Genomic DNA, 12999 nt, shown 5'->3' with positions numbered 1-12999 from the left:
AGCGGACCCCACAAAAAAAAATAAAGTTAGGCCTCCAGCACACTTCAGTGATATGCCTCAGTGTGTGATCAGTTTTCTTTTTAATGGATAGCACACTGGCCCATTAATTTCTATGGAGCCATTCACCATTCCTTTTTATTTTTCCGTTTTTTTTGCCGTTTTTGTGGGCGCTTTTAAGTTTTTGGGCGCGTAGTTAGGACTCCCACTGACTCTGATCAATTCTTTGGTGCATAAAATGTGCCAAATGTTTCCAAACGCTTCTTTTTTACGCAACACTTTTTTTAAAAAAAACTCTTGCCTTCCCATTGATGTAAATGGGAAGCTTAATCAAGCGTTTGATGATTTTTTTTACGTGTTTTGACATTTTGTGTTTGCTTTTTGGCGCATAATTAGGACTCCCATTGACTATGGGAACATTTGTCATGTTTTACATGCAAAAGAATGGACTCGACGCTTCTTTATTTACATGACGCGTTTTTAAAAAAATGCATGTGTAAAAAAAGCGCGTTGTATGTACCAACAGCACACTTTACCAATTATGTAAATGTAAAGCTTAAATCAAGCATTTTCTGATGCAGTTTTTGGCACATAAACATCATGCGCCAAAAATGTCAAATACACGCCATGTGAACCTGTCAACTGAAAAGTCATTCACCACAGGGTCTTCCCTCTACTGTTGTCATTCTGAGCCTTTTGGTGTGTCCTAGAGCTCTGCCAGCTATGTTGTAAAAAGCTCTTCCACAATGGAGCTGGACAATGATTAGCAATTTGAAGACACCTTTTCCTGGTTTGTAGCCAAAAATAGGGCGGAGGGGGGGGGAGTAAGTATCCCTTCCAAATTTACAGCAGCTGTGAATACGCTTGCATTCCCTTATTCACCTTGCTGTAATTCTGGGAAGTGCTCCCTCTGGTGGCCAATATAAGAAAACGTAAAATTATTATTTCATTTTTAATACTATCCACCATGTGGAAAAAAAAAATAAATACAGCAAAAAAACAAAAACGTAAGAAATAATACAAATAAGTAAATTTGGTGACACATTCTCTTTAACCGTACCACAACTCTAGCCTATTTTGATCCTGTTGCAGCAACTCAAATTGTCGATGCAAGCCCTGCGGGTTTAGGTGGCATCCTAGTTAAGAGGCAAGGCGCAGGTGACTACAGCCCTGTTCAGTATGCAAGCAGATCCCTTGCTGATGTCGAGACGCGTTATTGTCGAACTGAAAAAGAAGCTTTAGCTGTCATTTGGGGATGTGAAAGGTTTCACACATATCTTTATGGCCTCGAATTAGAAATTGTATCAGATCACAAGGCGTTAGGAGGTGATATATTCTACTCGATCAAAACCATCAGCCAGAATTGAAAGATGGTTTCTTCATCTTTTACCGTATCGCTTTAAAGTGAGATACCGACCAGGGCCTACAAATGCAGCAAACACATTTTCAAGATTGTCCCAAGCTTTGGCACCATCTCATAACCTAGCAGAGGAATATATTCGCTTTGTTGCTGCTAAGGCCATTCGCCATGCATTTACACCACGTGAGGTCGAAGAGTTTTCAGCAGTAGACCCTGAAATTTCACAGTTGAGAAAATGTATAAGGCAAGATACATGGAGTCATTGTGACCATGCCTATCAGAGAGTTAAACATGAGCTTACTATTGCAGGACAATTAAATCTGCAAGGAAACCGTATCCCGATGCCTCAAAATTTACGACGACACTCTACAATTAGCCCATGAGGGACATCAAGGCATTGTGTACACCAAACGGGTACGTGGGAAAGCTTGGTGGCCAGGAATTGCTAATGATGTGGAGCGTATGGTCTCCTCGTGTCAAGCCTGTCCGCTGGAGGACAGCAAACTCAAGCCAGAACCAGCCACACGTACAGCTTTACCTAAATATCTGAGATATCCCATCTGGACACCACCTTTTAGTAGTTGTGAATTATTCTTCACGTTGGCAAGAGGTAATAACTCTCACTAAAGCAACTTTGTCAACTGTAATGGATGGGTTGGAACATATCTTTGCTTCTCATGGTTTGCCTAAGTGGATTGTAAGGGTATATTCACACGCAGTGGTTTCAGACGTAATTCGAGCGTTTTACGCCTCAAATTACACCTGAAAAACGCCCCTAATACGCCTACAAACATCTGCCCATTGCTTTCAACGCGAATACGATGTTCTGTTCCCACGAGCCTTTATTTTACGCGTCGTTGTCAACATACGGCGGGTAAAATTATGGCTCGTCAAAAGAAGTGCAGGACACTTCTTTGGATGTTTTTGGAGGCGTTTTTCATTGACTCCATTGAAAAACAGCTCCAAAAACGGCCGTGAAAAACGCGAGTTGATATATATATATATATATATATAAAAAAAAAAAAAAAAAAAAATCAGGAGCTGTTTTCGCCTCAACACAGCTCCGTATTTTCAGACGTTTCTGGTCACTGCGTGTGAACATACCCTCAGTGAGAACGGCTCAGTTTACTTCCAAAGAATTTCAGGACTATCTAAATGCCATTGTACATCGTCGTACAACCCCATATTGGCCACAAGCTAATGGAGAAGTGGAACGCCAGAACCGGACCCTGTTAAAAACTTTGCAAATTGCTCATTTGGAGGGCAGAGACTGGAAAAAAAAAAAAAAAAAAAAAAAAAAAAAAAAGAACTGTGGCGTTTTCTTTTGGCTTATCGTACAACTCCACATACTACTACAGGGGCCAGTCCTGCTGAACTTCTTTGTGGTCGCAAATTCAGGACAAAATTACCATAGATTTTGGTTCCAGCTCCCACTGGTCTTGGAAGTTTTAGGGAGGTTGATAAAGAAAGATCCGTGGTCAACAGTATGTGAACCACCGATGCCATTGTCAAACTAGTGTCCTCAAACAAGAAGATAAAGTATTGCTTCAAAAAAAAACAATTAAACGGTTTAACAAACGGTCTCCATCTTTCGAGCCTGAGCCTTACATATTAAAAGGAAAAAAAGAGGCACTTAGGTGGTTCTGGAGGATTCGGATAGCAGCACAATAGTATAAGCTAAGGTTTCCGTTTGCCTTTCCGTTGAGGGGTTAAACCGACGGAACCCCTCAACGGAAGGGCAACGCTGATGTGAACAGACCCTTAAGCAGCATCCTGAAGTCTGGCCCTGATAACCTGTGTCATACACTACAAATGTACTGTACTTTGATGCAGAATTTCAGTGCATTTACTAAAGTAGACTAGTAACTCAGACTGAGCTGCAGGAACAGGCACATCCAGACTCACCATACCAACAGTGTGTGGCAGTCTCACCTCCAGTGTAGGAAATGTGTATTTAATGATGAATACATGAGTCATGCTTGATGCAACTTTGAAGCCCTGTCGCAAAAGGCCTTTCACAAATATGACAGTCTGCTCAAATGCCTAATTTTTTCAATGTATGTAAGCCGGAAAGCATACTGTGCTCTCACGAGATTTAGGCATTCAGGGTGGGCCAGTTGTCAGCGGTGGGCAGGCATAAGAAGATGCATGAACAAGACTGCCGGATTATTACCATAAAAAGGTGCAAAATGTTTGCAGAGCGTTATTTTCTGTCAGGGAGGAGTTCAGGAGAGGGTATACCGGCAGTGAACTTTTGACAGCAGTGGCCAGAGAGGGGTGAGTAGGGTTCAATAGGTGAAATGCTGATGACCGGTTCCCTTTAAGTCTTCTTAAAAAGCAGTAGTTTAATCTCTTGCCGCGCTGCTCCGCAATAGTACGTCCTGCAGAGGGGTTAGTTCCCGCATTCAGACGTACTATTGCGGAGTAGTTCCCGGCGCACCCTGTCCTAACGGACAGTGTCCGGGAACCGGGAGGTCAGCTGTCCCTGACAGCTGACACTCCAGCCTGCCGGTCAGCGGACCATCGCCGCTGATTTCGGCAATTAACCCCATAAATGCGGCGACGGATTGCCGTCGCCGCATTAAACTGGTTTGAAGCACATCGGCAGCCCCCACAAAGTGATCGTGGGGGCTACCGATGCTTGTCGTGGCAATCGGAGGTCAGACAATGACCTCCGGGTTGCCATGTACGGAAGCCTCGGAGGAACAGCCTCCTGCCGCTCCTCCGAGACTTCCTGTCAGTGTGACTGTCATGTCACAATGACAGTTCGAGTACATTACACTACGTGTGTAGTGTAATGCATTCCAGCAGCGATCAGAGCTGCAAGTCTAAGTGTCCCCTAGTGGGACAAGTGAAAAAAGTAAAAAAAAAAGATAATAAAAATGTTTTAAAAAAGTGTAAAAATAAAAGTTATAAGTTAAACACTTCATTTTTTTCCTATAATAAGTCTTACATTATAGGAAAAAAATGAACACGTTAAAAAAAGTACACATATCTGGTATCACCGCGTTCGTAACGACCCTAACTAAAAAACTATAATGTTATTTTTCCCGCACGATGAACACCCCAAAAAAAAAATCAATCAAAAAAGAACACCAGAATCGCTAATTTTTGGTCACCACCCCTCCCAAAATAGAGAATAAAAAGTGATCAAAAAGTTGCATGTACCCGAAAAGAAATACCGATAAAAACTACAACCCGTCCCGCAAAAAACAAGCCCTTACACCGCTTTTTTTTACTGAAAAATTAAAAAGTTACGGCTCTCAGAATACGGTGACAGAAAATAAATTATTTTATAAAAAAAGAGATAAAATAATAAAAAAATAATAAAATAAAAAAATAAAAAAAAAAATCGCATGTATCCCAAAATGGTACCAATGAAAACTACAGATTGTCCCGCAACAAATAAGCCCTCACGCAGCTCCGGTGGTGAAAAAATAAAGAAGTTCTGGCTCTCAGAATATGGCGATGCAAAATGTGCAGTGTTTTCTAAAAGCGGATAACATCAGACACCATTTATCAGTGCGACACCGGCCACTCATTTATGAATTATTATTTACCCCATTATTATACCCTCTTATTATGCCCTGATGTTCTCCGCACAGATTACATATGCCCCCACATTATAAACTGAAATACCAGCGAAACCCAAAACAGAAAAACTACCAAGCAAAATCTGTGCTCCAAAAGCAAAATGGCGCTCCCTCCCTTCTGAGCCTTGCAGCATCCCCAAACAGCAGTTTGCGCCCACATATACGGCATCGCGATACCCGGGAGAACCCGCTTAACGTTTTATGAGGTATTTGTCTTCAGTGGCACAAACTGGGCACAACATATTATGTACTAAAATGGCACATCAGTGCAAAATTGCAATATTCACACAATTCGCTGTGCATTAACCCCTTTGAGCACTATGACTTAATAGCACGTCATGGTGCGGGGGTGATGTATGGAGCGGGCTCACGTGCTGAGCCCGCTCCATACGCTGCGGGCGTCGGCTGTGTATTAGAGCTGACACCCAGGACTAACGGACAGGAACAGCGATCGTGCGGTTACAGAAGCCTGTAAGAATAACAATATACTGCAATACATTAGTATCGCAGCATATTTTACCCGCGATCCAATGATCGCTGGTACAAGTCCCCTAAGGGGACTAATAAAATGTGTAGAAGAATTAAAGTTATTAGTGGGGAGAAAGAAGAAAAAAAAAAAAAAGTTTCAAAAAAAAATAATCCCATCTTTATTCAAAAGTAATGTAAAAAAATAAACAGAATTGATATCGCTACGTCCATAAAAGGCCAAACTATTACAATATACCATTATTTAACTCGCACGGTGAACACCGTGAAAAACTTAAATTTAAACTGCCAAAATCGCTGTAGTTTTCGTTTTTACCGCACGGTGAAAGCTGTAAAAACGAAAACCCAAAAAAATGGAATCAGATTTTTTTCCTAGATTACTATATTTTCCATTTTTTATACAGTTTCCCAGTACTTTTTATGGTACTTTAAATGGTATCAATAGAAACTACAATTCCTCCCGCAAGAAATAAGCCCTCACATCACTCTACTGACAGAAAAAGAAAAAAAGTTATGGCTCTTGGAAGACTGGTAGTGAAAAACGAAAATAAGAAAGCAAAAAATGGATCAGTCCTGAAAGGGTTAATTCATTTCTAATGAAAAAAAATGTATGACCACATGTGGGGTATTTCCGTACCCGGGAGAAATTGTTTTATAAAAATTGGTTGTTTATTTCTCCTTTATCCCTTGTGAAAATGAGGAAATTCAACATTTTAGTGGAAAAAAATTGTGATATAAATTTTCTCCGCCTAATTCTAATAAATTCTGCAAAAGACCCGTGGAGTCTATATTCTCACTATACCCCTAGAAAAATTCCTTGAGGGGGGTTTCCAAAATGGGGCAACTTGGGGAGCTTCCACTGTTTTGGTCTCTCCAGGGCGTTACAAAGGCGGCATGGCACCGAAAAACAATCCAGCAAAATCTGTGCTCCAAAATCCAAATGGCGCTACTTCCCTTCTGAGCGCTGCTATGGGTCCAATCAGCAGTTTATTACCACATATGGGGTATTGCCGTAATCAGGAGAAAATGCTTTACAAATGTTGTGGTTCTTTTTTTCCTTTATTCCTTGTGCTTACTAAAGGCCGCTATAAAAAGTAGATAGTCTACTATTGGTGGAGGTTCGGCACCACAGGAATATTGAAATGTGGCTTCTCTCTCCTGCATATCAAGTCTTTATCAAGATTTTAAATCTATGAAGTGCTATTCCCACTATCTGGTCCTTTTGAATTAATTACTAAACTGGTACTGATTGGATTAAACTTCATTTACTATTATAAATAAATCACTACCTTGTCATCCCCTATTACTCTTTACAGAGACGCATTATATTGGGAAGTTTTAGAAAATATTTTGGACACAAGTGTTTTGCTAGCCTCCATTACATTGTTCTAGGGACTTGTTTTAGAGCATATTCATGACAACTTTTTTTCTGGGGAACTTTCCCGATGTACGTATATACAAATACTGTAATATTTAAAGTAGTTTTGTGGCTCCATATTGTCTCCTACTGTGGAGATATGCAGTGATTTGGTTTGTAGTCTGTTTTTTAACCATGTATTTTTGTATTGTCCAATAAAATTTGTAATTTTCTATAATTGGCGCTTTTTGTTCAATAGTTTCGACTCCCTTTTTCTCGTGTATTTAGTATATGATATTTGGAGTTTCTATTTCAATATTGGGGAGCTGGGAATTTTTGCACTTGCTGGTAGCTCAACCCACATGACATTATAGTCCCATGAGACATTTGTTTATAGTATACAATTGTAACCAAACATGTTTCTATCTAAAGATGGAAGCTGATCAGTTTTGCTGCAGATAAAATAGGCTGATCAGCAATGGATAGTCATATCAACTAGAGTTACACGATGCATCGTAACTATTTCGATACTGTACACCCTCAAACTGTTCAATACCGTGAATTCATGTATTTCAATACTAAGCTGTGTGGCCCCACATCTTAGTATTGAAATACATGAATGTAGTCACTGACATGATGTGATGCGACCAGCACTGCACTAATGAGTGGCGGCGCCGGACCTGAAGACCGAGTACATGGTGCCCGCCCTGTTCTGTCTTTAGTGTAGCGCTGGCCACTTTACATAATGCTGATCGCGCTGACACAGTAAGCGTGCATAATACACAGCTGCATCCCCGCTCTAACGGCAGAGATCAGAGAAACTCTGATCTCCGTTGTTATCCCTTGAATGCCACAATCAAACCTGACCACGGCATTCAAAGGGAAAACGAGACCGGGGGAACCCCTCTTTGATCGAGTCACAGGTAATCCCTCTGACTCGATGGAGGGACATACTTTATATGGATAGACATCCCAGGGTCCATTGAAGGACCACAGGGCTATCTGACGACATTTCCTGTTCGGGCATACACGAACAACTGCCTGGGTACTATCGGTTCACAGGCTAATGTACTGGCAAATAGATACATGTCCATTAACAAAAAAAAAAATATCAAGTAACATATTAATAATAAAAGTAATGTTAAATTAAAAAAAATTGTAAAATAAAAAACACAAATGAAAGTTTTTACAACATTAAAATAGAAGTCCCAATTCATAAAATATACACACATTTGGTATTGTAGTGTTAGTTTGTGCAATAACCTGCACAACAAATGTATCGTTTCATTTATGATCGGTATATGCAGTAAAAACAAACAAATACCAAGTAGAAACTGCTCCTGAAAAAAAAAAACAACGTTTCATACACCTACGTCAAGCAAAAATTGTACATTTTTATTAACGCCAGGATGCAAAAAGGAATAAAAAAAATTATTCTGTCAAGTATAGTTTTGGTATAGAGTATACAAAGTATCAGTATCGAGGTCCAAATTCTGGTACAGTGACAACTCGAACGTCATCAAAACCCTATGCAAGGATAACTTCGCAAACGCGGGGGGAGAAAAAAAAATAATATTACTTTGAAAGTCAAGAAACCCCCACAAAAAAAAAAAAAAAGTGCAAACCACTGGAAATGCTGCAAATAAAACCACCGGCATTAGTGAGAGGCCTCACTCACACATGGTTTATTACTAGTTCATTGCTTAGAATTGCAAAAACCTTGATCCATGATATAAAACCCAACAAATATATAAGTTATACCGAGACAAATAATATAAACAAAAACATTTAGAACACTTTTTAATTATACATTCAAAAATACAAAACGCAATTTCTAATAATTATGAATATATTGGTTTCATTACAAATTCTAAAGAATAAAGAAAATAACAATTTAAACTATAGAAAATATAATGTACTCTGACTCGTCTAGGCCTGTTCTGTGGCCCGACATTTATCATTGCAGCATATCCGAGGGCATTTCAGAAACGGACAAGTGTTGATTAACCACTAGAGATTATCCAAGGTTAATGTAAAGTAATTGTGCACAGCTCCAATGATGGACTTGATAGTCGAATAGTAAAACATTAATAGAGGAAACATTAAAGTCTTGCATACTATGTAACATGGGAGTTAGGCTTTTCAATAACTATTAGGTCAGTTACTTTACTAGCAGTTTTCTTAGTTATGTGGAAGTGAGGACCAGACTGCTAAAGAAATTAAATTCCTGCAGTTGCCCATCCTCCATCGACTAAAGACTGGGTATTGGCGAATAGGGCTTCAGCTACAGACCGCTATACATTTGGCAGCTGCGGGGATGCAGAACTACTTAAAAATAAAAAAGTGCAACTTCAACATAATCTCTTGAGCGGTTGTACTCTATTTGCCATAAGGGAATATTGAATATAAGAAAAAAACATTAAACTTACCAATACAGTCTGATCTAAAAATTATGCCCAAGGTAGGGTGATGAAAAAAATAAAATAAAAATGCCACCTGTTGTCCTGGTGGCCTTGTGTTGCTACAAATGGTTGTCGTTTTCTACATTTAACAGGGGCATAAATTGTAAGCAGACTATATTGGTTTTCTATTCTGATCAATTCTGTTAAAAAAAAAAAAACGTTTGATAGACTGCTATAAAATTAATTTCCTAATGTCAAGCGAAGCCATGTCCCAGCATAGTATTGTCTCAATTCTATCTATTTAATAAACATCAAAGAAAAGAAAAAAAAAACAAAAAGAAAAAAAACACACGTTATTGTAACATTAGACATACATAATATATTGCTTGTTTTACAAATTAGTACATTCTTATAAAATACAATACCTGTGACCGAAATGTGCACGGTTAACATAAATATCTTCATATAAAAAGACAATTAAAAAGTAACATAGCACCAATCATTAAATCTTATATGGACTGCGTCTTGTGCGGATCATATGCTTTTAGTGACTTTAGTGTATTTGAAAAGTAAAAATGCATTTTAAATCAATGTTTTCAGATTCGTTTTTTTCTTTTTCCCCTTCTGACAGGTTAAACACCAGAATTCTGTAGGAATCCTGTAATGTAAATGGGGATGGGTTGACCTGTCCTACATTGTTAATTTCAGTTCCCAAACCTACCAGTAGGACATGATGACTGACTCTTCTAACGGTCCTTTTACACGGCCTGATAAGAACCGTGAAAATGAATGCCGATCAACGTGGCAGCTCGTTGATCGACGCTCGCTTGCTCCTTTCACAAGGAGCAATGATCGGTTATGTATGGGGACTAGCGATCATTACTACGAGCAGTTGTCACTATACATTTCCTTTATGTCGGCAACACATCTCCCTTTTTACACAGGGAGATGTGCTGCAGACTAGCGACCCTTTTATTGGTCGCATAAACTAGCAGATCAGCCGATGAACATGGGTTTGCTCGCTCATCAGCTGATCATTGCGCAGTTTACACGTGGCAATAATCAGGGATGTGCGCTCATATGAATCCTCGTTTGCCTATTCATTGGCCAGTGTAAAGGGCCTTTATTCACCATCCATAGCCTCCGTAACGATAACAGGTACAATTTGTTTACACTGAAAAGCCGCCAGTTTTTTCATTTTTCAACCCCCAATATCTGTGCTAAGCGTCCCGTCGTGTGTGTCCCCCGTCCCCCCCCCCCCGTCACCCTTCAACACAACAAAAAGGAACATAAAAAACTCCTCTCAAGGTCCATATAAGACTCTTTAAATTCTCTTTTAAAAGTACATAAAGATAACAATAGTGCAATGATATTTTAGCAACAAGCCGGAAAGGACCAGAACAGTTAGAGCAGCATGAATGGTATTGCTTATTGTTCTGACATATGATAATGCCTAGTCACATGGAAAAACACTATAAGGATAGAACTGGGATAAGATCAGTAGTGATGATTAAATCATGTCCCTTATGAAAGTCCCTTCTACCCACATTTACATACCTGGGTGGGGTCAATAACTAGGTCTACATTAGGCCGGTAAGAATAGCATATAGAATAGCCGTGCAGTGGCTCCAGGAAATCAAACAGGTAAACATCCCATGTAGGGCTACGTTCACACTTGCCTCATGGTTTCCGATTTTATAGGATCCAGGACGGAGCCATCACAAGTTAAACTTTTTTTTTTTCCTCATTGACCTATAATTGGTTCCTTTTTTGCAGTTTTTTTTTTTATTTTTATGAACTAGATATCACAGTGCAGCATGCTACACTATTCTCACCTTCAAAAAGCAACAAAAACCTAGTGGAAAATAACGCAAGTGTGAACAGAACCTGAGAGGTAGGATGTCATCTTACCATTGATACTTACGACCCAAACATGAATTTTACATTTGAAAATAGACAAACCTAAAAGTGAATTTTAGCAGCAATAGAGTTGATCATCCGTGTGATAAAGTAGTGTATGCCATTCATACAGCATTCTTCCAATAAGGAACCTCTATCATCAGTTGAGATATATCCATTTACAGCATGGTTCATTCAATAGGAATACAAGAAGGTATTCGAGAACAGAGTGTCCCCAGATTACTTTGTATAAAGTGAGGCTGCAGGATCATTGTCAGCACCATTTATAAAGGTAGGTTTATGTTATTACTCAAATTTGCATAGAATGAAATTTCTGCACACAAATAGTTAAAGGCCCTATTACACCGGCCAATTTTGGCCGGTGCAACGAGCGCCGATCAATGAGATCGCCCGTTGATCGGCCCTCATGTGCTCCTGTCACAAGGAGCTATGTATGGGGATGAACGCTCGTTACTCTGATCGCTCGTCCCTATACATCATCATATCGGCAGCGCGTCTCCGATTACACAGGGAGATGCGCTGCCGACAACGATAATAATTTAGTTGTTTTTTTTTTTCAAAACGATACGATCAGCAGAGGACCAAGCGTTTGCTCGTTTTTCTGCTGATCTCTGCCCTGTTTACGAGCATTCTATGAATGCCTGTCTGCACTACAATTGGCCAGTGTAAAAGGGCCTTCAGTCTATCCCCATAACCAAACTAAAAGCAGCTTCTTAAATCATTTGGCACATTTTACCACACTGAAGGACAACCAGCTGATGGACAAATACTGTGTGATGTTATTTGAGAACACTTCTGTGGGCCAGAGAAGACAAGTGGCTGCAGTAATGCTCCGGCAGCTGTAATGAAACAAAGAAATAACACAAGACATGAAAATGTGGGTATCGATCATTCCCATATATTGTGAAGTCATAATTATCAGGGACCAGACATACGACAAGCGTTAGGAACCAGTTAGGCACTCCAGGAGCCAATTTACCTAGTTTAGTGGGCACAATACGACCTTTACTATGTGCACGGGTTCCTGGGGTTTGGCCAGACCTGGTAGTTAGGGCCTGTTCACATCAGCATTGGGCTTCTGTTTGGATTTCCGTTCATATGTTCCGTCAGAGGAACAATGAACGGAAACACAAACTGAAAGTATCGTTTCCGTTTGCATTACCATTGTAATTTCTTTGTGTGTTTGTCTCTGTTAAGTTTCTTTTTTCTTCTTCACAGAAATAGTGTAGTGTGCTGTGCTATGGTTTTCTGAAAAAAAACGAAACACTAGCGGAACAGAGACAATCAGCTGTTCCTTTGACGTTACAGGTAAACGGAAAGCCAAACGGAAGCCCAACGCGGACATGAACCGGCCCCAAGCGATTTAGATTTTAGTTACTTTGTTCATGTAATTCGAGCATACCAAAAAGACAGCTGCAAGTTATCTTGGACCAAGGGACGGGTCAAAAAGTTTAATGCAAGTAAATTATTGAAATGAAATCATGTTAAAAAGATTCTCATTAAGAAATGTAGTGAAGTATATTCGGAAGAATCCTTACATAATATGATCACCATTTAATTCTATATAAATATCGTCCACGGAAAGTTTCGTAACTTTCTAAAAATAAGTAAAATTGGGTAATGTATAGGCAATAATTTCCAGCTTCACATGTAGGTTATTTATGAATGTAAATTGAAAAATGAAGTAGCCACTGCTCAATACAACATCAGAACGGTGGTTCTGACAATAGCACGCTACATTCTGTGGGAGATGTCAAATTTCCTCAGATCAGCGGTTTTATCCTTACTAAACATAGGCTAGTTAGCCACTGCGAACCAAATTTGACAGGTTTCAGGCTACATCCTAACGTACTCCTAAGCAAACACACTAAAATCCCTTTAATA

The 12999-nt window shown here is 39.5% G+C and overlaps 1 protein-coding gene across 1 annotated transcript in view; it reads right to left on the bottom strand.

Moving 5' to 3' along the window:
- Positions 1 to 10458: 10458 nt before the first annotated feature.
- MFSD1 (major facilitator superfamily domain containing 1) overlaps positions 10459 to 12999 on the bottom strand; it is a 51794-nt gene continuing 49253 nt past the window's right edge. The window contains exon 17 of the mRNA XM_075861552.1: positions 10459 to 11954. Coding sequence (XP_075717667.1) covers positions 11895 to 11954 — 60 coding nt within the window. The 3' untranslated portion in view covers positions 10459 to 11894. The remainder of the gene's footprint in view (positions 11955 to 12999) is intronic.

Source organism: Rhinoderma darwinii, chromosome 4, assembly GCF_050947455.1.
Source record: "Rhinoderma darwinii isolate aRhiDar2 chromosome 4, aRhiDar2.hap1, whole genome shotgun sequence".
Lineage (NCBI taxonomy): Eukaryota > Metazoa > Chordata > Amphibia > Anura > Rhinodermatidae > Rhinoderma > Rhinoderma darwinii.
This window is presented reverse-complemented; position numbering and strand designations above follow the sequence as displayed.